Genomic DNA, 27,802 nt, shown 5'->3' with positions numbered 1-27,802 from the left:
AGTCGAGCAGTTGGTCTCCTGGTGCAGCGACAACCACCTGTTGATCAACACACAAAAGACTGTAGAGATGGTGGTGGATTTCAGGCGCAACGTGCCCTCCTTACCCCCCCTCACAATTAATGGCTCTACGGTGTTAGTGGTGGAGTCACTTAAGTTCCTGGGCACCACCTTATCCAGGGACCTAAAGTGGGAAAAGAACACACTCTCCATCGCCAAGAGGGCTCAGCAGAGAATGTTCTTCCTTAGACAGCTGAAGAAATTCAACCTGCCACAGAGTCTGCTGATCCAGTTCTACACAGCAATAATAGAGTCCATCCTTACATCATCCATCACCATCTGGTTTGGTTCCTCAACATCACATGAACGAGCCAAACTCCAGCGTATAATCAAGACAGCGGAGAGGATCATTGGATGTAGTCTGCCAACGCTTCAGGACATCTACAACAGGTGCCGGCAAAATTACAGCAGACCCCTCTCATCCTGGACATCATCTTTTTCAAACTCTTCCATCTGGCAGAAGACTCAGGACAATAAAAACTAACACATCCAGACACGCTAACAGCTTTTTCCCCAGAGCTGTAACACTTTTTAACCAAAGTCGTTCTCTTGGGCAAATGTTGGTAAATACTGGTTAACAGTCCGTGTGCTGTCGGGTCTGTTAAATATGTTCTATGTTACATGTCATACATGTGTAATTATCTGTACTATTATGTGTATTGTTTGTACTACTATATGGACTATTGTGTGTATTATTGTGTGTATCACCAAAGTGAATTCCTCGTATGTGTAACATACCTGGCGAAATAAAGTGATTCTGATTCTGATTCCGTCAGAACCACCTCGGGGTAAAACAGAAGATGTAGTTATAATGTGAAAACGTTAAAAGTAAAATGTCAGTTTTACAGAGAGTAGCTTTAGACTCCGGCACCCCTAATTATTACAGCATAACTAAGTTTGCTTTTTTAGTTTAAAAAGACTAATCAAAAGCCTGAGTAAATAAATGTGTTTTCAATCAAGACTTGAACATCGAGACAGTGAGTTATGTGGTTAAAACATTAATACTCAGTAATTAGCAGGGGTGTCCACATACTTTTGACCATATAGTGTATGTAATATTTACCTCTGTTTTGGATCAACTAAGACCATTCATTTATATGGACCTGTTGCTTGTAGCGCTGGGCAGTAAGCGTGTACTGTAATGTAGTGGCGCCACCTTCAGGTTCATTAAAGAAGTACAAGCGTGATGTAAATGACTTTACTCCTCACATGCAGTGTTGCCAGATTGGGAGGGTTAATGTTAATTGGAAGGATTGGGGATGGTCAGCCATCATTTGGGTGTTTTTAAAGAATAATAAATTAATAATCTACCTTTGTACATAGAGTAGCTGGAATTTAAATAGTTCTACCTTATCCCTCCTCCATGCTAATAATACATACAGCTCATTGATGTATTCACAAAATTAATTTAATGTAAATGAATGTAAATGGCCTTTAATCTGCTCAGTTTTGAAATGAATGAGGCTACTAATATGTTTTTAAGGAATAATTATACTGCTATGCCTGCAGGGAATGGGGGGGGGGGGGGGGGGGTAGTATGAGGATTGCAGAAGCTCTGTGATGGATGATGGACTGGCACATTGTGCACCTTGTTGACACCCTGCTCCCGGTATTTCTTTGTGTTACCCGCCCTTTAAATCCACGCACGCACACACACACACACACACACACACACACACACACACACAGTATTTGGGCACCTGACCATGAGCTTGTTGGACATCCCAGCAGTTCAAAAACACTTTAAAGTATGTCTGTGGGAATTTGTGCCTATTCAATAAAAAGCATTTGTATTATGGTCAAGAAAGCCTCAACTGATGTTCAAGTTCATTCCAGGGCTGTTCAGTGGGGATATGGTCAGGGCTCTGTGCAGGTCACTGGAGTTTCTTTAAACTGAGCTTTTCATGGCTTTGCAGAGCTTGCTTTGTGCACATGGGCACAGTCATGCTGGAAAAGGAAAGCGCCCTCCCCATATTGATTGATATAATGATTGATAATTGATTTATTGCATTTGTTATCAATTGTTGTAGCTGAAACACGTGAATACTGCCAAATAATGAGCTGTTTTTAATTCCTGACTAGTTGCTAAGTTAGTTCTTTCCTGCTTTGAATGAAGACTGTTGTTCCTTGTGCATTTAATGAGTACAGTCATACTAGCCGTATGTATATGGGCATAGAGAAATTAATTACAGACTCAAATCTCAATCAAAATCACTAACAATGCATATGGCTGCTGACCACGTGTTGGAGGGGGCGTGGGTTAGCTTCGTTCTCCTCAGTCAGAGTGGGGATCGGCATTGGTGGAGAGGAAGGAAGAAAAAGGGGAGAAAATGCAACAAAATAAAAAAAATCACTAAAAAGGACATAGGAGAACATGAAGTGGCATAGAGTGGTTTAAGATGTAAAAACAATAGAAGGCATCAAACTCAAAATCTTCATCTCTTAGTTTATTCCTGCTCCTTTTAATTAACAAAAAACTACATTCATGGAAATGAGACGTTGAGATAAGCACGTGAGTCCAGCTGCTGCTGAATGATAATTATCTTGTGACTGATGAGGACATTCGCTGCAGATGATTAAAAACTGGGTTTGCTTTTGCATGTAAAAAGAGAGAAAAAAATTAAAATGTATGAGTTGTAATTTAGACCATGCAGAATGGAAAGTGAGAAAGGCTTAATTTTATTGCAAACGCTGAAATAAACCCTCCTGCTGCACACTCTCACAACAGCAACCTGTTGAAGAAGCTGGGCTCCATATTGATTGTCATGGTTACCTTCTGTAACCATGCAAAAGCAGATGGATCAGAGGAGCCACGAAGGGAAAATAAATGTTAAATCAAAACATCAAATGGTCAGTTTGGGGAAAAAAACAGATTGGAACATGTGAAGCTGGGTTCCAAAACAGAACCCCGGTTCATGAGCACCCACAGTGCACACTGCTGCGGTTCATCTATTAAAAAGGACACATGAATAGCCTGATCACTGATTGCATCCTGCAGAGAGGAGGAGGACAGTGAGGTGATGCTGAGATGAGGGAGAGGGGATGGAGTAGTCAGGGTATGTTTAGCTGAATGAGAAGCACATCCTTCCCCAGCACACCCCCTTTCCCCATCACACCTCCCAACTCCAGCCAGAGAGCGAGAGCTACTTTTATAACCACATGTTGCTGCACCGGCTGGCTGCATTAGTGTGGCTGAAGCTGCTGCTCAAACACACACAGCCTCAATTTCTCGCTCGTTTTGCTTGTTGGTGATACCTGGGGTGCTTAAATTTGTTGGGTTACGAGTTTTAAGGAGCTTTGCCAGGGGCTGTTTCCTCTACTTCATTTATACGGACATCTCTGAGCAACAGGGAAGGTGAGAGAGCAAGAGGCAGTGGGAGGACAGGGAGACTGCTTCTGATGTGTTAAGAAACAAGGCATCAACTTAACACCAATGTGAGGTAAGAATGACCATTTCTGATTTTAGTTTTCCTCCTTTTAGTTTTCCTGTCTCTGGTTTGTGATGCTAGGTGTAGGATTTGTTGTTTGAATATGTGAGTTTTGGCAGAAAGTCTAAAATAATTGTAATAGAAAGGATAAACTCTTTAACAATCCTGTCAGCTCATGGTTGGCATCTAAGTAGGTTCCTGATCTATATTGGGTTAATTTATTAATCAATCTAGCATATTTGTAGCATAGTACATGTAATTATATATCATGCTAACAGTAAACAGTCAGTTCCAGAATTAATAACAACTTAGGCTAATGTGGGTTAAAAAGATTTATGGCTCAATTTCACAATGAAACTGAAAATATATTACATTATATTTTAAAATCTGACACATAATCTGTCCAGGTTTGTTCATACTCATTGCAACTCATTGTCTTATAATGTTTATAATGCTCTTTTCAATACAGAACCTCTTTTAAGGCTTTAGGCTCTTTTTTTTACTTTCTTTTTCAACTTAATCTATAGCTTTTCACTGGGGTTTAAATCAAGGTAATGACATGACCATGGCAGAACCAAATCTTGCTTCTGTGATAATCCAGCTATTTTTTAAAATAAGGATTTGTATTTCTGTTTAATCATTATCCAGCTAGACAATCAAACCATGATCCAATTTAATTTTCTTAACAGAGGTAGCCAGAGTTCTATTTCAAATCTTCTGGTACTTAATGGAGTCCATGATGCTGTGTATTCTAACCTGGTTCACAAACCATTTGGAGGATTACAGATATTTCATTATGCTTAGCAGTGGGGATTATGCTATTTTTCAGTATGGTCCAGTAATGTCTAGCAAACTCAGGGTCCTTACATTCGTGGTTAATCAACTGACATGCTCTTCAAATAGTTTGCGCAAGAAAATATTTACTTGTGGATTAGGAGACTTTGTCAACCCAAAATGATTTTATCCTTTCTTTATTACTTTGTCAACTCTAAATGCTATTATCTTTTATCTGAAGCTGTGATCTTTGGAGAACTGTTAACCTCTCTAGCCATGATTCTCACTCTTCATGAGAACAAAATATACATGAATTCTCTTCCGGGCAAGTTATTGATATTGTTCTAGCAGTTAATATCAATATTTTATGCTATAAAGTTACTGTATTTTTTTTTAGCAATTATCTAATTTATGAAGGTCATAAGTTATTTGTCACTTATTTATGTAATAACCTTGCATATGTTATTAAATGACTAGGAGAGATTGGTCTTTGTTATTTCATGTTTATACCTCTGAAATTAGAAGTCATATGAATACCTAAAAGAGTGAAAACAGGTAAATATGTCATAAATATAAATCTGAAAATTATTCATGTATTTTTGTTTGAAATAACTTCTAGGTGTCTCCCTGCACAAATCTACACAAAGGTGTGCAGCTGTAATTGCTGCCAAAGCATTGAATACTTGACACTATAGTTTAACTCAAAACATATTCATTTAATTATTATGGTGAATTAAGTGTCAACTGATGGGTAAAACAATGGCAATTAGGTGGCATAGCCATTTCTGTGTGGAGTTTGCATGTTCCTCCCATGTCTGTGTGGGTTTCCTCCAGGAGCTCTGGTATTGCTGATATACAGTATATTCAAAAAAAGATTTTTTTTTTTTGCTTGAAAAACACTTGGATTATATTACATTTACTTAGACTGATAGTTTGATTATCATGTTATCAGAATGTGATAAACCTTTTTATGTTTTCGCCAATCATTTCCAAGGGTGCTAATAATTTTGCAGCTGATCATACATCACCAAGTACCTTTATTCAAATGAAAATGTTATTGCTCAGGTTCAGATTACAAATCTTTTAACAGATCTAGTGCAACATTTAATGACCTTGATTGTGTTTGGTTGGAGTTCTGTATGACTAACACTAACACTGCCATGCTTCTTCTTGTCTCTCATTTTAAAACTGTATAATAATTCTGAACACTTTAAGATAAACCGCAGTGGTTTGTGACAGTTTACAGCAAAACTCTAATTATCTATCTGTCCTGCATTATAAACAGCAGAGATAAATTCTTGTTTTCTATTCCACATTATTAACCCTACTTGAGGCTGATGAGCAGGTTCTAAACAGCAGCTTGGCTTGCAGTGACAGGTGGCTGCTCTTTGGTTTGACACCCCCTGCGGCATATTTACCTCTCAGAGGTGTTTGTTTTATGTGCCTTTTCACTGATTAAGACTCATGATATTAGTGTTAGTGGTCTGTCTGTCCCCTCGAGCATCTTGAATCTTGTCTCGGTGAAGCCTTTTTTGTAGAATCCTGAAATAAAAAACACAGAGAGGCTTTTCTGGGCTAATCAGAACAGATGTGATAGATTGAAATTGAATTTGTCCATTGTCTGGTGCTCTGGCAGACGGGCTGAAACTCATTTTGTCCGTTCATCCTGCTGCTTTGTGCAAATGATTCAGACACCAGTTTTAAGCCCGCAGACACATGATGGCAGGCTTGGCACAGGCTTAAAAGTTAGATATAGCTGAAGAAAGGGTGAATTTATGCATCACAAGAGTGCCTTTTAAATCCCATCACAAAAATATCGATATGGCAAAGCCTGCTGTGAAGCAGTGCTTCTTTTGTCTATGAGCTGTAGCTGAGATTGGGTTAGATGGAGGAAGCTGGTGTTGCCACTTAAGAGATGAAAAGATTTATCTTCGGTTGTGATCTCTGGTGTGTCTTGGCAGACTGATTATGTATACATGGGTCATAAACTGGACAGGATGTCAGCGCAGTGACGCTGGAGATAGACCTGGGATGCACTCTCATAAATGAAGGTTATAAAAAGAATCTTTTCTTGTTGCTGGGCTGGTATCTATAGGGAGTTTGTCCTAATGTTAAAACCAAACTCCATCACACCTGAAGATGGCAGTTCAAAGACATTCGCCATCCAATCTGACAAAGCTTGAGAGGATCTGCCATGTAGAATGGGACAAACTGCACAAACCCAGGTGTGCAGCTGTAATTGCTGCCAAAGCATTAAATACTTGACACTATAGTTTAACTAAAAAAATATTTATTTAATCATTATGGTGAATTAAGTGTAAACTGATGGGTAAAAAGTGGCAATTACGTGGCATGGTGGGTAGCACTGTCGCCTCACAGCAAGAAGATCCTGGGTTTGATTCCCTGGTGGAGCAGTCTGGGTACTTTCTGTGTGCCGTTTATATGTTCTCCCTGTGTCTGCGTGGGTTTCCTCCAGTAGCTCCGGCTACAGTCCAAAGTCATGCAGTCAGTTTAACTGGAGATGCAAAATTACCACAGGACTTTAATGACTTGAAATGTGATTGGCTCATTCTTTGTGATCTGTTTGTGATCTGTCCAGTGCAGCTCATAAAACAACCTGCTAGTCTGCAACCATGCCAGGCCTGATTAACAAGGCAAAGCGCAGTGCCCTGCCACTCAGCATCTCTGACATCACTTCCTGTGTCAGGGGCTACACCCTAGCCATGACAGCCTCCATGACGTATGAAAACATAGAGGACCATCCCATAGAAGGTGAGATTCTTCCTTCTCTTTGCATTCACAGTATTGATACTATACATGAAAATCTACAGTTCAGTATGCTTATAGGTTTTTATCGTTTTTACCATTTCATTTTTCTGGGTACTGTTTTATTCCCCTCACCCCCAAATTACATACCAGTAGGTGGATAGGATATTGTAAATGTCTATTTAAAATCTACAGCATTTTTTGCAGTAATATTTTTATTAGGGGCATCAAAAAGAAAATGCAAAAGGCAATCAAATGTGTTAAAGTGCACACCACCTCTGAGATCTTGAGCTCTTGGGTTTTAGTCTTAGCTGCTTAATTGATCGACTTGGCACCAACACAGAGACAATTGGCTGTGCCTTGAGGGAGGGAGGGTTGAACAGGTTCCTCACTGCTACTTAAATGCAGCATCTGCTGGCTGGTTGAGATGCCTGCATGAGAAATGGTTGATATCATGGTACCTGTTACTGCTCACCATGTGACTCGCTCTCTGGCAGGTGAAAAGAAGTGGTCAGTAAAAGCACATGTGTGAGAGAGAGCTTGTGATAGTTTTAAGCTCTCCTCGGTCAGGGTAGGGATCTGCAGTAGTAAAGAAAGTTACAATTGGGGAGCTGGATATGACAGTTTACATTTTATAAGTTACATCATGCCATCAGCAATTTAGCATTTACAGCAAAATGAGTCAGGACATTAAAGACTATTGCATGAAAATGGTGAAAGTGGTGCAGTTGAGTACGCCATATATGGGTTTTGAGTTTCATCTCTAGTCACTAGTCACAGTTTGTTCTCGATTAGGTTTTCTCTGAGCACACAGTTGTTTCCCACCTCACATAACACAGTGAAATGGCTGCTCTAAATTGCTAATTACTCTAATTGTAAGTAAGTTGAAGTGTGTGTGCTGTCCTTTCCAGGGTGTATTTATGTCTTGCTCCCTGTTTTTCTGGACGGTGCCACAAACATGACAAGGATGAAGTGTTTAGTAAAAATAGTAAAATGTAAAAATGAATAATAGTGCTAATTGTTTACTTTAGTTCTTAGAAGACAACTAGACCCATTATAACACACACTGAGATTAGAGTGTATTTATGAATGTATGTATTTAAAATGAAAACTCATTTTGATTCAGTACAGCAACATGTTAGTATTACAACATTACCATTGCAACAAACACTTTTGTGCTAGACGTTTTCCTCTGCCAGTCACACTGTCTGGACAAAGTGTGATGCTGTTATTTGTAGTAGCATTATGATATTAGTCTGAGACAGACGGGAAAGCAGGGATGGAATTATAGTGATTAATATGGCCCCAGCTGCCATGCAAGAACAATATACCATGTTTACTGTGTTGAGTATTTTTACAGGGTAACATTTTCTTTCTGCGCACTCCTAACTTCTTGCCTTTAGGGGCTTTAAAAAAAAATGCTTTAGAAGCAGTTGAAGCATTCTAAGAGTGGGATGTTCTCTCACATCCAAAATCTGTTATTGTATGGTAATCCTATCCCATAATGATGTTTAGGTAAGATGAATAACGGGGCTCAATCTGCCAAAATGTTCACAGCATAACTGATATCTTTCAATTATATTGTTAAAAATATAATTGCTGTCACTTTAATGAGAAAATGTGAAAAAGCTATTGTCATTAAATTACTTCTATTAATCATTATTACTCTCTAGTTTACTTTTTTACATTAAAACAGTTCTAATACATTTCTATAAAATTTTTTATTTAATAGGTATGTATTGTGTATGCTAAATCTTTTCCTATTCTTTCGGGTTTAATAAAGTATCTGTCTGTCTGTCTATCCATCCATCTTTCTATTCCCTTTTTTTTAGGGATTTTCATTTACCCTCTGGAGGAGGGATCAGTGGTGGTGGGCTTTGAGGCGATGATATCAAGTCAGATAATAACACTGCAGATCAAAGACAAGACAAAAATCGATGACTGCTACTTTGACTGTGGAACAGCGACCAGTGGAGCTGGCACTGGTGGGAACTTGCTTAGTTTTTTTGTTTGTCTTTTCTATGCCCTTTGACGTATATTTGATTTTTTCCATAACTGTTTGTCATTTGCAACTTTTGCCAACTAGCCTAGTGTGTGTTATTGCAAAACATGTACCAGTCTGGAATAAGCTGAGCATCTCTGAACAGGGCTGCACTAATGACATATATGTGGGAATACGAGGAGGGGCGGCCGGATCATGAAAATGAAGAGTGGAAACATAAAATTAATGGCTAATATAAAACCAATGAATTGAATAAGGAGAATCACATTAATTTTATATATCAGCATGACTCTCTCTGTATCAGGCTGCACACCGAGCAAAGGAGTGCTGTTGTGCTCCAAATCTTACATACTACCTAGTGTGCTTAAGTTAATTTCAAACAAGGATGAGGCACATTATTTTGAGCACAATGTATAGGATTTTGTGTGGATTAGGACACAGCCCTCCAGCTTGCGTTTGCAGTGTTCTTTTTCAAATTGAGTTTTTGTATGCTTTCTCCAAAACAGTCCTCATTCTTTAAGATTTGATTTAGATTTGATGTTAACAGCATGTTCACTGGGACCTTCACACAGCAGCCCTGATCATGCACAGCTTTCAATTGTGTCTCAGGTGTGCTCCTACAATTTGCTGCTCATGCAATATAGAGTGTTTGCAGCCATAAGTTTTGCTCATGATAATCGCAATTCAATGGTTCACACTTATTGTAAGAACCACTGGTCGTATGTCAGTGACATTAACGTCACCTAATACCTACACTAAGGTTAATAAAACTAATTATGTAGACACTGAATGCTGCTTTTATATTGGTGCTACAGGTCATGTGCTGCTTGACGAGGATCTTGAGAGGATGGTGTTGGTGGTAAACCTGGGAGTCATACCCCCTCTGGAGACTGTAAATGTGTTAGTCAGCACTTCATCAGAGCTCACCACGCTTCCTAACGGTGGAGTCCGAGTCACCTCGCCGGCGGTCTGCACCCCCAGAGTCCAGCGGTCCATCAAAGAGGAGCAGGCTTTCTCTCCTAACACAAGCAGAAAGTAGGACATGTTCATTGCCGTTCTCCAAATTAATGCGTTTTTAAAAAAGAATGACGAAGAAGCTCAATGTCAGAATATGAATGAACTTAAATACATAAATGTGTTCCAATCATTCAATTAAAATTCCCAAGACGGCCAGGGCATTTATGGTCCTCACAAGAGTAACAGCAACACTGTACCTACTGTCAAGCATTTAATGTAAAATAAATATCATTTTGGCATTTAAGAACTATCAGTGAGAATGTTTTTGTTCTCTGACTCAGGCGAGACAGACCCCACTGTGCTGCAGGTTCTCACGAGCAGATGGCTTCAAACAATCAGCTGTGTCTGACCTGGCTACTGGAGGAGGAGTCCATCAACTCCATTGATTATGAATTCAACTTCCAGCTGGAGATTAGAGGACCATATCTACTGGCAGGTCAGAATGTCTAGAATATATATTGTTTGATTGAATAAATTGGATGAAAGGATCAATAACAATTGGATGGATGGTTACATAGATGAATGGATGATTAATTGAACTGGATGAACTGAGAACAGTAAAGATAAAAACAGACAGAAAGAGATGATGGATGAGTGTAAAAGGATGGATGCATTGGTCAGTTTGATAGCATGGGATTGATGGGTGAATAGGTCACTAGTATAGATAGCTGGATGGATTCAGGAAGGATGGAAAGATGGATTGAAGAATGAATGAATGTATTAATGATAAATGGAAAGAAGATTCAGTCAGTTGGATGAACGGCATTAAAGCGTGAATGGATTAATGAAATAGATGTTTGGTAACATCAAGAAAGGATGTATTACTGATGGGTGGACTAATACGTTAGTTTAGTCTATAAAAACATGTATGAGAATAGTAGGTAGAACAGAACAGTGCAGGTAATAGTAGGTAAGAATAGTACAGATACAGACAGTTAGATGGTTGGGTGGATCCCAATTTGATACCTCTGTAAGAAAATAATGAAGAATTTATTACAAGTGTGAGGATGCTGTTTTTGTTCAGGTGTGGAGAGCCCTTCTCATGCCATTCGGGCTGACGCTGACCCATCCGCCCGCTCGGCCACCAGCATTGTGGTGACCCTGGCAGACAAATACACTTATGACTGTCCTGTGGAGATCCTTATCTACCCCAGTGGTGTGTACCCCAATTGCATACACACAACCCAAAAGGAAACATTCGTTTTACACACACTGAGATATAATTGCATATATACTGTAATTCTTTCATGACAGAGTACATTAGCTAGGACTAACCTGTGGAAGTGATGTTACACATCCACTCACAAACTCATTCAGTTCCAGTTCCATTCAGGGTGGCATCACTGAATGTAGGACTGTGCCAATTTCTGTGCTAATATAGAGTTTTAAGGTCATAAGATCTCGTTGTGTAGTAGATGCTACTGCTGTGATGATGCATTTTTGGTCAATATACAATTTTGGCTTTATTGATTTGTAAAAAAGGACATTCATTTATTCATGTTTTTTAAAATTTATTTTATTAACATCCAGACTATCTGAAATAAAAAGCATGCATACATGACTGCACTCTTTTGTAGAGATATTAGATTTGTCCTTTACTTGCATTAGGTTAATTGCCCGTTATAAAGAGGGCACAACATGTCTGAGAATGCAGCATCCTGATAATGTACTAATGTCTGTACAATCAGTGTAAAGAACTAGTTTAATATTTCTGGTACGTTCTGGCTGAAATTGTCAGGATGTTCTGGCAACATTTGTATTCTGCACTAACAGCTGTTTAAACACTATGTTTCACATCCGTAAATGAGTGCAAAGACAAACAGCTTTTGCAATCTTACTATACAGATGGCGTTATTTGTTTTAGGAAACTTCTACAGCCTGCCAGGAAATAATTAACTTTGTGCAGTCTTCTTCAGTTCTTGTTTATTAATGAAGTGTTCAGATTTATCTGAAGGATGAAAGAAGCTCTTGAACAGTGCGTCCATTATTGCTCCAGGCTTTCAAAGCAATTGAAAGACGTCTTTGCAACAGGTTTCTAGTATTTGGATGATTACTATTCTACTGCAATTTAACTATGTGTGCTATTTATTTTAATAGCAATCCAAAATGTGTGCCATTAGGCACTTTGCTCTCTAGGCACACTGCTGGTGGTTTTCAACATCTTGTGCAAGATGCTAAAGAATACAGCCACACACCACACACTCCAAACACCATAAACTTTACTACCTGTGCCTGCATGAGCCATTATTGCAATATGGAGCGGAACTAGTAATCTGTCAGAAATACAGAAGTGTTAGGTTGCTTAGATTTTTACCGTGTTTACAACAAGGTCCCAGTTGTATGTGTCCCTGCTTTGGAAGCTGAAATTTCTATGATCTCAAGTTGTGATGCAATGTTGACATTTTGCTAAATACACTACATGAAAAAGTAAACACCTAACCGACACCTAACCATAAGCTTGCTTGACATTCCATTCCAAAAAGAGTTTTATTGGTGGAGAGGATTGCTTCCTCTCCACCAATGCTGATCCCTGCTCTGATTGAGGAGAACAAAGCTAACCCACACCCCCTCCAAAACGTGGGCAGCAAGCCGTATGCATTTTATCACCTACACTTTTTGACGAGTGCAGTGCACTCAGCAATATGTACAGAGAGACACACCCTAAAAGCACTCTTTTCTCATCTCTGTGCAGGCGCCATCAATCAGTCAGCAGAGGTCGTAATTGCATTAGTTATGAAAGAGACCCTATCCTTTTTAATATCCCACCCCTATCTGAACAACAGGCCAATTGCTGTTCAGCCAGCAGGCAGAGCTGAGACTCGATACGATGCATTCGAGATCCCAGCTCTGGTTCCAGCGTGTGTTTTTACTGCTGCACCACCTGAGCGGCTCCAAATGTATAATTTAAGTTGCTATATGCATATTTTCACCTAGTTTCTTTTCAGAAACCCCAAGATACCTATAAAACAATTCAAATAGGTAAAATGATGTTTAAAATGTTGTTTAGTTTTAGAAAAATACCAGTTGCAGAGATCAATGAATTTCCTAAGATTACTATGACATTACTAAGAGTTTGCAGAATTTTAATCTCGACTTCACTCACAAGTGTTTTTTATGTAAGAACAGCAGACCAGTCTCCCAAAACGACCTCAGCCTTAAGGCTTCTTAAATCTTCTGCACACCCACACCAAGCTTTGGCTGTTCATTAGAACTGAGGTATTAAAACATTAGTCCATGGTCTGACATTTTCTCCTCCTTCTTGGTGTAGGCTGTGGATCAACATCTTCAGGCGGCTCAGAGTGCAATGCTTGCTTTTGCCAGCTCCTTCTTTTTTAACACCCCCCCATCACCACCACCACCTTCCCCATCACCACCACCACCTTCCCCAATTGCTCTTTTTGAACTCTATCTCATGATTCTTTGAGAGAGAAATAAATCTGGTGCCCTCTTATCGAGCTGGCTGCATTTGTGCAGTGGCCTAAGGACTCATCAAGTTGAGGAGCCACAGGGAGAGCAAATAGATGTCTCTGCCAAGAGCCATCGAGAGTCAGAACATTTGCATTGTGAGGTTTTTAACTCATCAGACTATATTTGCAAGGCTTGTATCCTGGCAGATTTTGTTAGATCATTTTTAATCTCTAGAAAACAAATCTCAACAAAATTGTGTCCTTTTTAAAGAAAATACCAATGATGGGTTAGTGACTGGCATGCAGGCTGAAGGATTATCACCTGACATGAAGGTTATATTAGAGCACCTCAAAGAAATGTGTTGAAATTCATTCTATTCATTCGTTTGGTACAGATGTGGTTGAGCATAGATTAAGTTTCAACACTGGATATTTCAGTCATTTGTTTTATGTGAAGCTGAGTTAATTCTGTACTGTAATCCTGGGGCTCATCAGGATATTGAGGTGTTAAGTAATTGCACCTTTAGCATCTATTTAGCACATTATTTTAATGAAGTGGTTTGTTAAGCGTGACCAGCAATTATCTAAGGTGAAACTTTTTTTAGAGCCACATCTGCCTCATGTCCTTATTGAGGATGGAGACATGACACCAGAGGAGTACGATGAACATCTAAAGGGAAGAAGTGACTATATCAAGGCCACCAAGAAGGACTCCAGCAATGAAAAGAAGGTAAGAATCCAAAGATAAACAGTCAAAAACAAAATCTTGGTATTATAGGCAGCTGTTGTCTTTATTTCATTTGGAAGGTTTTGCTGTTCTACCAGCATGTGACCTTTGATGGTTGAGCTAATCCATGGTTGAGCTGGATGGTTGTCATAACCAACCTAACCACCTTAACCAAGGTGGTTGAAAATCATAACCATCTTAATCAAGGTGGTTGATCAGCAAAAACAGCCAACCAGTATACCGGATAAAACAGCCATAATGAGCAGCTTAACCAAGGTGGACCACCAGTATTTTAAGTTTTAAAGAGATGTACTGTCATTTTATAGTTCAACCAAAGTGGACAGCCATTGTCTAGTTGAATTAGATGTGGACATCCATCTTGTCATCTTAACCAAGGTGGTTATCCATTATGACCATTTTAACTGGCTTAGGGCACTAGTAGCTCAGTTTTTAAGGTACTGTTTCTTTTCTTACCAAAAAATCATTGGTTTAATCCCATCACTGCCAAGTTGCCAGTGGTGGGCCCCTGAACAAGGCCCTTAACCTTCAATTGCTAAATGCTGTAAATCTAAATCAATGAGCTGTTGAGCCATCATGACCAACCAGCATAATGAGCTGAAAGAGCTTAACAGCTATTATGACCAGTGTAACCAGAGTCAAGCTGATTATAATAGTCAGCCAACTTGATTAATATGGCCATGATGATCGCCCAGGTATATAAAGCTTTACCAAGCTGGCTGATAGACATTCAGCTTCACCTAGCTTCACCTGGCTAAACAACCAGCCTGAAACATATAAAACGTTCAAAAACAGCTGCCATAATAATCTTATCTTAGCTGGATTTTTCAGCAGGGATTTTAGACACGATGATCTAAATAACTTTTAAAAGTTAGCACAGCTGCGGAAAGTTCAGTTTTACATAGAGCCCACTTCTCGTGCACCACTAGGTTAGAAATAATCACGGCAAAGACTTGCACAAAGGCAAGTGCAATTAGATCCTTGGGTTACCTTTGTTCCTCAACAGGAGGCTAAAAACCTTTAGTTAAAAAATGAGTGGCAATAAAATGGTGTTACTATGGAAACCACCTGAGGCCTTCAACCAAGTGCATTTAGTGTTTCTGCCTACATGGTGATAGAACAGGAGGATGTGCAGCTTCTCTCATCCTCTCATGATGTTTACACCAACTGTTAATGGTTTAAAACTATGAGTGGCTAAAGATAGACTAAACTGCAGAATAATCACCACAAATTATATTAATTCAGAGTCTGATAGTAAGACATTGTGGTAATGTGCAGGGCTATGAGGAATATGAGTCATGTTCATTCCAGCTGCATTAGCATACAGAAAAAGTAAAGTACTGACGAATAATGTAATGTTTGAAATGGTAATTATACTGTAGTTGTTGAGGTTAATTATTAAGTAGGCTTGTTGTTTTCACACTTACACAGTGTTTCTCTTGCATGAATCAAAATATTTTAACCATGCCTTCATGCTCAAGCAATGAGTAGCAAAAATACCGATGCCGATATCAGCTCCTGGTGACCATTTGTATAGCTTTTCTCCAGAACATCCTGTCCAGAGGTGGTGTAACAACAAACATCATTTTATGAGGTCATTTTATAGGACCAGATGCACCTTATGGTTCAGACACTTTTTATTATTCCAAGATCATAATGGATCCATACAAACTCCTAAAGACTAAAGCTGTTCTGAAAGACCAAGAGTTGAACCTACTACATACACTGACCAGGCATAACATTATGGGCACTGACAGGTGAAGTAAATAACACTGATAATCAAGTCAAGTCAAGTCAAATTTATTTATATAGCGCTTTTTACCATGGACATTGTCTCAAAGCAACTTTACAGATTCCAGGACCAGCAGACCAAAAAACCCTACTGAGCAAGCCGAGGGCGACAGTGGCAAGGAAAAACTCCCTTAAAAATTACAGGAAGAAACCTTGAGAGGAACCAGGCTCAGCAGGGACCCATCCTCTTTGAACTGAAAGTTATAACTAGCAAAAAAATAATTGGAGTTCTTCATTATTCAGTCCAGTCTGTGATGAAGTCTGGACATTTTGGTGCAAACACACCAGGTACCTGTCACATCTAGTAGGAGCAGCATTGTTGGCATTGCAGTCTCAACTTGCAGTCTTTAACCTCGAGAGGGTGAACAGGTTTCCGACGACTGGGTCAGAGCATCTCCAAAACTGCAGCTCTTGTCGGGTGTTCCCGGTTTGCAGTGGTCAGTATCTATCAAAAGTGGTCCAAGGAAGGAACAGTGGTAAACCGGCGACAGGGTCATGGGCGGCCAAGGCTCATTGATGCACGTGGAGAGCGTAGGCTGGCCCGTGTGGTCCGATATAACAGACGAGCTACTGTAGCTCAAATTGCTGAAGTTAATGCTGGTTCTGATAGAAAGGTGTCAGAATACACAGTGCATTGCAGTTGCAGGGCTGTTTTGGTGGCAAAAGGGGGACCAACACAATATTAGGCAGGTGGTCATTATTTTATGCCTAATTGGTGTATAATTTATTACAAATTAATTTGTTACCTGTTTATGATATTTTGTCCAAAGGCACAAAAACTCCATACAGATTATTAAGATTAAAATGACATGCTCATTTCATGTGTTTGCATTTTTACACTAAGACAGTGGTAAATAGTGCAACAATATTGTCCATGCTGTTATTAAACATGTAGCCCGTAATGTTTGCAGTTGCTCTGACACTCCTGATCATTTCGTGCTCTGTGCAGGTTGGCATTATTCACAAACGACTCCATAAGGACATCCTGCACAACCCAGTGGTCATGCTCAACTTTTGCCCCGACCTGAAATCCATGACCTCTGACCTGCGTAGGGTGCAGGGGGAGTTTATTTTTCTGATCGACCGCAGTGCAAGTATGAGTGCAGTCAACTTCAGCAAAGTTAAGGTAAGGTTGATCTCTTTTATAGAAGATGATTAGTGTATCCAGGAGAAAATGTGGTCACTTTGATGCCCTGTAGGCAGGCCAGTCTAGCATTGAAACATTGGCTGCATTTCTAGACATTGTTGGCATATGTCCACTGTCTTACTGTTCCCAAGTCCATCTTCTCTAGTTTGGTGTTGGGTATTCATGTTTATTTTGAACCTTAACCGGTCCGGGTCCTTTCTGTGTGGAGTTTTTATGTTCTCCCTGTGTCTGTGTGAGTTTTCTCTGGGAGCTCTGGTGCCCTGTCACAGTCCAAAAACATACAAGTGAGGTGAATTGGAGATACAAAATTGTCCATCACTGTGTTTGACATTAAAAACTTGAACTGATGAATCTTGTGTAACCAGTAACTACCTGTTCTGTCATGCATGTAACCTAAGTGTGTAAAACATGATGTTAAAATCCTAATAACTAGATAATAATAGATCTTCACTGTATTAAAGAAAAACTTTGCCTACAAAACAATGTGACTTTATAAAACTATAGAATATAAAGGGGTGGACAAAATATTGGAAACAAGTAGCACTATATTAGTTTTAGGGCAGTGAAAAGAAGTGGTGTTGACATTTATCTCCAAAATGCCTTTGATCCATTTTGAAATGCTTGCGTTTAAGCTCTTAATGGTTTTGTGGTGGAATGTCAAAGCACTCTTCTAGTACAAAAGTTTCTTTGAGGAGTGAAGGGGGTGATGATCTACTTCACAGACTTTGCAAAAATATTTAACGATGTTTAGATCATTAAGAAGGTAGAAGCTAATTTACCCTCTCATTATGTCTTTTAAATGAAATTATTTAGTAGTATTGACAGTGGCATTATTATCCTAAAATATGAAACCATTATCAGAAAAGAGTGTTTACACCATATTGGGTACACAATTCTGTACATTTGTGTGATATTTATGACCATACAAAGCAAATAGTGGACCTTATGATTTTCACTATCTGGTGCCTGTTATAGATCTACCAGCAGACAGCTGAAACAATCCCTGTGTCCTCCAACAGAAAATCATCCAGATGTAGAATAAATTGTGTTAGATCAAATCATATTACTTCTTTTTTTGTGTTCAGGGGTCCAAATTTTTTGCTTCTTATACCAACATATATAATCACAAAACTTTTCCAAATAGCAAAGCTGCCATCAATTCCAGCCTGGTGAGACACGTAATGTTGAGTTTTCATTGGGACTGGGCTGTAGTGGTGCTCATACATTTTTGTTTTAGGACATTAGGACATTAAGCAAATATTCTGCGAAGTGTTCGTCAATTTACTTGTGCCAACAATTTTGCTTTGTTGATGGTTCTCTTGTAGACTGGTCAAGCACTTTCTAGTTAACCTTTCTGGACCTCATTAAATGACCTTCACATATTAAAGCCTTTTACTCACCATTAAACCCAAGAGATCTTGCTTGTGGAACTGCATTTATAACTGTAATTTAGTCATTTCAAGCCAATCGCCATTTTTTTCCAACTCCTGCATTTGAATTTCATTAAGGTTTTAAACTGTACCAAGAAAAGTACAATTAAAGTCAGAAGTTTACATGTACCTGAATGGGCCATATACAGTATGTCATGTTAGTCTTGGGATTTCAATCACCTCTATTATCATCATTGCTTAAAAGCTGCTGTTTAAAAATGTGCCCTGCTCACACATCAGAACCATAAAGCTTAACTTTTGTTATTTACATGGAAGAAAAAGCAGCAGCAGCAGTGGCTTCTTTCTTGAATGACAACCTCAAAACCTATGGCAGTGTAACGCTTGCTTGACTGCACCTGTCTCTTGTGTTCCAGAAGCTTCATGTCAAACCCCTTTAATATTCTTGGATTATTGTAGCTATTTTAGGATCTGCACAAAGCAACCTTGACTTTTTGGTGTATATAAAAAACAAACACTTTTGTGATGTATCTTAAATTTTAGTTTAAAGATTATTGGACAAAGAAGAATGCTATAAGGCCAGCAGTATATGGACATCCCCACCCCCCACTATTTTGGGAGAGCTTTACACATGGTTTTGGAACATGTTTGAGGGAATTTGTGTCCATTCAATCCGAAGTAAATGTATGAGGGTAGACCATAATGATCAACATTCCAGTTCATCCCAAAGGTGGAGTTCCAAACCACCATAAAATCATGCTCTAAGATGAAAGAGCCTTCCCTAAACTGTAACCACAAATCAGAAAACATGTATAGGACAGTTGTAGCCTAGTGGTTAAGGTACTGGACTAGTAATCAGAAGGTTGCTGGTTCAAGCCCCACCACTGCCAGGTTGCTGCTGTTGGGCCCTTGAGCAAGGCCCTTAACCCTCAGTTGCTCAGACTGTATGCTGTCACAGTACTGTAAGTCACTTTGGATAAAGGCGTCTGCTAAATGCTGTAAATGTATAGCATTAATTTTATAGTATTATTTTTACCTGTATTGTTTAGCTTTCTAAAAAAAAGAATCAATGTAGCTAATAAGATTCTGCTTGGCTGCTCTGAAATGATTGAATTTGATCTCTGCGTGGCTGGAGCTGCAGGAGCGATGATATTGGACTGTTCAGGGGAGTGAGTGGGAAGCGCTGCGAGCAAATGTTAAACCTGCACTGCAGTGTGAGGCTGAGGCGCGTGACGCGCAAGGCGGCGATGACTCATGGTGGGTTTGATTGAGGATGATCCTCCGTCACAGCCACAAGTAGTCGACGGGTCACTGGATTGAAAACACATGGCACAAGGGGAGGAGTGTACCCACAAAAGTGCCAATCTATCTCAGGGCATAACAATCCCATTTACTGACAGTTGCCTGAACAATTATGAACAGAGGTGAGGATTGAAAAAAGGTCCCTAAAACCTCACTCTGGTTCTGTGTATGTCCTGGTACCTGATGCACCGCTGTGCTTTATGTCCTGTCTGATCAGAAAGCATTTGTTTATGCTGTTTATGGGAGAAACAAATAAAATCATGCAGCGAGATTAAGGGATTAAATCCTGTTTATTTTGGATTATTACTATTTTTATTGCATTGTGCCCTTTGTAAGGGCATTTGTGTCTTTCTGCAGACCAGTAGCTTTTGCTTGGCAGGGTCGACCTTTTTCAGGTCCTGCTATTTCCTTTTTTCTATTGTTCTCATCATTTCATATCCAACCTATTCAGTTTTTACCTTCATCCGCTCTAAATGCCTCACTTCCTCTGAATGTGTGTTTGTGTTCCCAGGATGCCATGGTGGTGATTCTGAAAAGCCTGTTCCCAGCCTGCCTGTTCAATATTATTGGATTCGGTTCGACATTCAAAGCACTGTTTGGCACCAGTCAAAGCTTTGACGAGGTACGACACCCACCAGCAGCTACAACAATGCAGTCAATTGATTCTGACCTTCTTTCTTTACATTTCCTTCCTCTTATAGTGTTTGCCACCAACTTTGGCAAACATTATAAGACCCTACGATGGATTGAAACGTCCTGTCTGGGCTGTGTTTCTGCACAGCACTCAGTAATCCTGGGTAAACTAGACCCACCATGACCCAGTTTAGATTAAAGCGCTGGTAAAATATAAAAATGAAAAGTCAAAATAATACAATACAATATACACTCACCAGACACTTTTATTACACATTTTATAAGCTCTGCTTACCAAATCTATAATGTATGGCCTAAAGTGTGTAGACACCTGTCCATGAGCCAAACTGTTTGCAGTTATAAGGAGTAACACCCACCGCTCACTCTTTGCGACTATTTTGGGCTTTATTATTTCTGGAAAGGCCAAAATATCACAAAATTCTCAATTCATTTAAATAATTATTACTGATAATTGCTTGCAGATTCGTTGAAACTAATTAACTTAATTAGCCTAATGGACTAAGTAATGTATTTAGTTACACACATACACACACACACACACACGCACGCACACACACACACACACACACACACACACACACACACACACACACACACACACACTGTGTACTATGTTGCAGGAGAGTTTAGCTACTGCTTGTGAATATATAAAGAAGATGCGAGCTGATATGGGTGGCACCAACATCCTGGCCCCACTGAAGTGGATCCTAAGGCAGCCACTACAGCGTGGTCATCCTCGCCTGCTCTTCCTCCTTACTAACGGCGCCGTCAGTAACACGGGGAGGGTCATTCAACTGGTCCGTAGTTACGCCCGATTTGTCAGGTACAGTGACACTAAGGTTCCTGATCATGGTTGTGTACCTGTGCACATATTGATTCTGCTGTAACATAAGAATTAAAACCTGCTTTATAAGAGTTTTTAATAAAAAAAATTTTTAATTTTTAATTTTTAATTAAATCTTCTGGTACTTGGCAAAAAAGACACTTGTTTTATGTTTTTGTAATGGTTGTAGTCAAACTCTTCTTTTTTAATGGGTCCAAACAGAGTAAAAATGAGTAAAAATGCTTATAAGAAATTTGTATGTATGAAATAAAGTATGTTCCTACCATTTAATCACAGAAGAAGAACAGTTGTAGAAGTCATTAAAATTCCAAGCATGACGTGATATACATGTCATGTTTTTTACATGTATATGAATACCTCTGATCTCTGTTGTTTTAAAATGCTTTATTGCAATATTACCATGTCTACCAGTTGTAAATCCTTTTTGGCGCTACAGCTGCTGCTGGATACAGGCTATACACACTTTTGTTCTTTTGAGGGATAAATTCCATGCCGTGATTTCATTAGACACATACAGAGTCTGACCAGACCTCTGACGCACAAACCCTGCGTAAAAAGCTAATAGTCATGAACGTTTAGCTCAGATGAGTTGAACAGATGTTAACAGCAAAGCTAAAGGTTGAGGTATTAATCAGACGACATTTTTCCTCATCTGATATGCATGAACCTTCACAGTGAAATTCAATCTTTAACATTTATCATGTAATCTAACATGAAACTGAAGGCACCGCATTTCTCAGAACCCCAGCTCACCCCACAAGTTCTTTATTTGATTCAGGTTGAGCGATTTAAATGACCATGGTTATTGTGTGCTGGAAGACCAACCATGATCCAGTTATGGTCCAGATTTAGCAGGTTCTGATACTTAAGCTTATGATTCTATGCATGTAGTATTTTTTTTGTTACCCCAGGCGTTTGGATAAAAACAGCCCCAAACATTACACAGATCCTCCTGTAACTGTGGTGGAAAAACCCGTAATAAAATACCTCAAAAACTGGATTGTGAGTATAAAAGTTTTATTCTTGTCTGCATAGAGGCTCCGTAGATATCGATAATTATAACAAACATCTCTTCATACTTTGTTGGTGATCTTGTAGGACAGTGGAAGATTCCACTGTTAAAAGATATTTCTTAGCTAGGAACTGGTCTAAACCAGCTAGAACTAGGTTTTGGAGGTCAGACAAAGCAATTGATGCATATTTTATCCCGTACACAATGTACACATCTAGTAACATTCTGTTGTAGCAGTAGTATTGGAATATGACTACTGGCAAAAATAAGCATGTCTACATTTCCTAAGGAGTATTTGATTATGTATTAATACTTCTAGTGTAAATTAACATTTACAGTAACACTGGTAATTAAATCATTTTCTTACAACCATCCTGTTTACACCAAACCTATGTGTTGGCGAAGATATCTACTTTTGTCTGTGTTGACCACAGAACCAGGTTCCAGTTAGCTTCTAGTGTGGTCTAGCAAACTTAAGGCTGGTGTGATATTGGGATCTTGTTCTCTCCTAATCTGAATTAGTATCTCCTGGTACTTTGGTTAACATCTCCCAAAAGATGTACAGGGTATATTTGTTACTCTAAACTGGGTACACTTGGGTGATTTTTGTTTGTCTTGGATGTGTTCATTTTCAGTAGTGCAGTCAGTCAATTAAGTCATTCTTTTTCCAGCATCTTGCCTGGAGCTGGCTGAGATATCTCCAAAAGATTCGCAGCTGTAATTGCTGCCAAAGGGGCTTCAACAAAGTATTAAATATGTGTACATTCAGGTTTCTACTTTTTTGTTTTTAATTATTTTTGCAGAACTAAGAAATGTGTTTTCACTCTGTCATTTTGTCATTAAGTGTAAACTGATGGATAAAAGCGGCAATAAATTCTGTTTCATATAAAATTCACACCAAATCCAATCCAAATACATACCACAATAAATGATGTAAAATGTTAAGGGGTCTAAAAACTTATGAACCCACTGGATGTATTTGTGTCCTTCACAGGTGCTACACGTTTGGGATAGGCTCAGGTGCTTGCAGGCGTCTCATTGAAGGTCTCGCCACTGTTTCTAAAGGAGCTGCAGATTTTCTGGCAGAAGGAGAGAGACTGCAACCTAAGGTGTTTATATCTAACTTTAATCTAAATAAAACTGAAGCAAAAAAAAAAAACATCTTTGTACCTGATACAAATCACCACAGTAATGGCATTTTTGACAGTGCTTATTGTATGTGAATTTGCAGATGATTAAATATCTGAAGAAATCAATGACACCTGTTTTAAGTGACATTTCCATCGAATGGCTCTATCCTGAGACCAAGGAGGTGTTACTGTCCCCAGTGGGAACGACGTACCTCTTCCCTGGTGACCGGCTGGTTGGATATAGTGTGGTGTGTGATACCACACGCTACCATTGCAATCCCAAATCTGTGAGTACACTCAAAAAGAAAAATACACTTTGATTTAGCTAAATACTAAACATGCATTGATTCCAAAATTACTCATTTACTTTTTAAATTGTCTAGCCTAAAGCCTCTTTACTATTTGCCAACGCAATTTAAATTAAACACTCTCTTTGTATATGCTTTTATTTATTTATTGATATACAGTATATAGATGTATAGTACTTGTTTTGGCATCAGTGTCATTTCAACTTCATTAATTTATTAACTCATTCTAAGCTCCACAACATTATGAGCTACAGCTTTAGAAAATCAAACATGAATGTCGTAATTTACAACGCCATCATTGTACATCTACCTGCTTATCTAAAAATATTAATCAAAAGTCTAACTATCTAAACAGCTGCTCAACACAGCCAAACATATTCAGTTATGATCTGAACAGTGATGTAAATAATGTTTCACAGCTGTGAATGACCTGCCTGTCAGGTCAGCATTCATAATGTTCCAGCTGGGAGCTCGAATATTGTTTTTCCTTCTCTTACACACCTGATGCAAATCATCATCTACAGTATCAGCCTGTCATCGCTGGAACTGAAATCCACAGCTACAAGCATGCTCATTTATACTATCACACTGCCTCAATGTGCTCTGCATTTGTATGTCACCCTTTAAACCATTTGTCACTTATCATGCTAGCGCTTTTCGTTTAAATTACCTGTTTTCATGATGTGTTATTATTGTTTCCAAAATGCCAACATGTCCACTGTATTTAGCCAAGTTGTCTTGTGTGGCCATCAGGACAAGCGACGGCGCTACAGCATGATGCGCTCAAACGAGTCAGCCAGCTCTGTGTTTTACCACAGCCTGGAGGAGGAAGCTGGGAAGAGCGGTTCAGATGGGCACAGCAATGCCAGGGACACACCGAGCAACACCTACCAGAATACCATGTCTGAGAGCAGCCAAGGTGTTGTGGAACAGGATGGCATGGGTAATGATCTAAATGATTCTGACATGCAGTTGAAGATCAGAGTTTAAAGCTCTTGCATGAGACATGAACAGATGTAATGGCAAGTTTTGGGATTTCAGTTTTGACCGGTGGGTCATTATCAGCACTGCAGTGACACTGACATGGTGGTTGTGTGTTAGTGTATGTTGTGCTGGTATGAGTGGATCAGACACAGCAGCAATGATGGAGTTTTTAAACACCTCACTGTCACTGCTGGACTAAGAATAACCAAAAACATCCAGCCAACAGCTCCCCGTGGGCAGCGTCCTGTGATCACTGATGAAAGTCTGGAAGATGACCAACTCAAACAGCAGCAATAGATGAGCGATCGTCTCTGACTTTACATTTACAAGGTGGACCAACTAGGTAGGAGTGTCTAATAGAGTGGACAGTGAGTGGACACGGTATTTAAAAACTCCAGCAGCGCTGCTGTGTCTGATCCACTCATACCAGCACAACACACACTAATACACCACCACCATGTCAGTGTCACTGCAGTGCTGAGAATGATCCACCACCTAAATAATACCTGCTCTTTGGTGGTCCTGTGGGGGTCCTGACCATTGAAGAACAGGGTGAAAGCAGGCTAAAAAAGTATGTAGAGAAATTGATGGACTACAGTCAGTAATTGTAGAACTTCAAAGTGCTTCTATATGGTAAGTGGTGCGGATAAAATGGACAGTGAGTGTAGAAACAAGGAGGTGATTTTAATGTTGTGGCTGCTCAGTGTAAATCTACCTTTTTACAATTGTGGTATAGTGTTGTAATATTTGACTACTATTACATAAATTACTGAGATTTTAATTAATCTTTAGTATTTAATGTTAAAAACAGCACTGCTGTGTTAATGGTGTCAAGCTTAAAGCCTCTTTACTACTTGCCAACCTTATTTAAATTAAATTGCACTTATTGTTGTATAGTTCAAGACATTTAGCTAACATTAAACAAATCCCAAAAAGTTTCCTGCATTAAAAACACAGATATAGATTTGCATTCTTATGCAGTCCTTAATTTTTTGGCAAATCAATGTTTAATAATGGATTCCATATTACAGGGGCTGATTTAAGCACTTCTCCAAGAAGGCGTGCATACAGCACCAATCAGATAGAGGACAATAATCCTCTGAAGAAGGTCTACACTCTCAGTGATCCAAGCTCAGCAGTGGGAAAAAACCCTCTAAGAAGAGCGAAGGTCCAGGAGCTCATCGTACAGACGAGCCCCGACCATGGAGCCCAGTGGAACATGAACTTTCAGGTTAGTAAGAATCACTTTGTCCTGTTAAATACATGTTAAAACAGACTTGTATCACACAGCCTCTATCATGCCTTGTCTATGAGCCAATTTTACCACAGTAGTAATTCAAAAATAATACAGGCTGCCATAAAAACATGCACCAGTGCTGCTCTGCCCATGGCTGCACAGACATAATGAGCTGATAAAAATATGCCTGAACCAAAAGAGAAAATTGGATGCAAGCAGGAAGGATGGATGTGATTCCTCTGTCCTTTATCTGCTAACAAGCGTCGACTTATTTACCAACCTCACAGAGGTTTCTTGAAAGGGAGGAGTGGTACAGAAATACATGTGTGAATGTCACCTTATGACCAGAGTGTGTTTCAGACAACCTTTAACCAGCTACAGATACTGAACACAAATTTAATGCAAAATGCTTTCATTTTATAAGCTTTTTTGCTTAGTGTGGAACAGAATGCTCTGTTTACCTTCCTACAATCTCTTCTTTTCTTTTCCTGTGTTAAGGGCCTTTTTTAGGAGCCTAACAGTGGCATCTTGGCGGTGACAGGGTTGAACCAGCAACTTTCTGATTACTAGTCTAGAACCTCAACCGCTGAGCTAACAGTGCCCCACTCCTTTCCTTTTACTTTATTTACATCGGAGTATGGCTAATAGTGTGCACTGAGCCTAAATAAAGTATTAAAAATACACACCATGAAGCATAAGATTCATACCATGGACACCTCACAAAATTCCTTTACAGTTTTGTACTTGTCCTGTGTTCAGCCTCAGCTGGCCAGCCTGTGTGACACATCCTGCAGAGGGCGAGATGTGACTGGACACAGAAATACACCCCCTAATGGGACCCATGGAGACACAGCGCCAGATGAAACCCAGGCTGCACAGAATGGCTCAAAATCCTCCACTGACAGCACAGGAGAGGCAGGTCAGTCGTTTACCATGACTCACTGTGTACTTCAACAGTGTCAGTATGAATGTGTGGAATACTGTCATTACCTGCAGGGTCCATGTGATTCACTGGTCGAGTGGCCCAGCATGTGGTTAAACTAACAGCACCAAATTAATAATTTACCAGCACTGAAAGTGGACATTGAACCATGAAAACCATAAAAACAGGCCCAGGAAACATGTTAGATGTAGAAGGTACACCAAATAAAATTGTTACAGCACAGCTGTAGTCTCTGTAACCCACTACTACAGAGACCCAAGATGTCAGCAATGCCCAGAAATGTCATGGCTGGACGCTCACTAGTTGGCTGTGTCTACGGATGGATAGACCAGACTCCATGTCTGGTTGAGGTACCAGGACAAGGACCTCCATGTTGAAGCTGTCCACTGACCACTGTAAAGAAGCAGCATGTTGGAGGGGGCGTGTGCTAGCCTGTGCCCTACGCAGCCAACAGAAATGTCATGTAACTGGATAAAAATGATAGAAAAAATAATGTTGTTCATTAGAAATAGACAAAGCACGCCCATGAAATCAGTGTAGATTTGGGGCAAATATGTCCATATTTACTCATGAAATGTTTAAATACTCCAATGATTAAAGCATTTAAAAGTCATATACATGCTTATTGAAAGGTAGGAATCACAAGACAATGGCTGGAGCAAGATATGCCATTAAAACGAATTTTAAATTACTAAATGTATACCTATAATTAGTCTTACAGATATATTCAAACATTCTGTGATACTATATTTTCAGTATTGGGACATTGCGTCTTTGAGTATCTTGAAAAGCGCTATATAAATAAAATGTATTATTATTATTATTATTGCTGTGCCCTGCTGCTAAATGCTACAACAAAACTAGAA

At 39.3% G+C, this 27,802-nt stretch overlaps 1 protein-coding gene across 1 annotated transcript in view; it reads left to right on the top strand.

Annotated features, from left to right (window-relative positions):
- Nucleotides 1-3,473: 3,473 nt before the first annotated feature.
- The window catches only part of vwa5b1 (von Willebrand factor A domain containing 5B1), a 34,806-nt gene continuing 10,477 nt past the window's right edge, over nt 3,474-27,802 (top strand). The window contains exons 1-15 of the mRNA XM_063015639.1: nt 3,474-3,497; nt 6,859-7,031; nt 8,858-9,004; nt 9,843-10,062; nt 10,326-10,480; nt 11,069-11,200; nt 14,057-14,181; nt 16,937-17,113; nt 20,336-20,446; nt 21,099-21,301; nt 23,329-23,443; nt 23,566-23,751; nt 24,526-24,715; nt 25,788-25,987; nt 26,753-26,912. Coding sequence (XP_062871709.1) covers nt 6,893-7,031; nt 8,858-9,004; nt 9,843-10,062; nt 10,326-10,480; nt 11,069-11,200; nt 14,057-14,181; nt 16,937-17,113; nt 20,336-20,446; nt 21,099-21,301; nt 23,329-23,443; nt 23,566-23,751; nt 24,526-24,715; nt 25,788-25,987; nt 26,753-26,912 — 2,260 coding nt within the window. The 5' untranslated portion in view covers nt 3,474-3,497; nt 6,859-6,892. The remainder of the gene's footprint in view (nt 3,498-6,858; nt 7,032-8,857; nt 9,005-9,842; nt 10,063-10,325; nt 10,481-11,068; nt 11,201-14,056; nt 14,182-16,936; nt 17,114-20,335; nt 20,447-21,098; nt 21,302-23,328; nt 23,444-23,565; nt 23,752-24,525; nt 24,716-25,787; nt 25,988-26,752; nt 26,913-27,802) is intronic.

Source organism: Trichomycterus rosablanca, chromosome 19 (assembly GCF_030014385.1).
Source record: "Trichomycterus rosablanca isolate fTriRos1 chromosome 19, fTriRos1.hap1, whole genome shotgun sequence".
NCBI classification, from domain to species: Eukaryota; Metazoa; Chordata; class Actinopteri; order Siluriformes; family Trichomycteridae; genus Trichomycterus; species Trichomycterus rosablanca.
The sequence above is the reverse complement of the archived record's forward strand: the minus strand, read 5'-3'. Positions and strand labels throughout refer to the sequence as shown.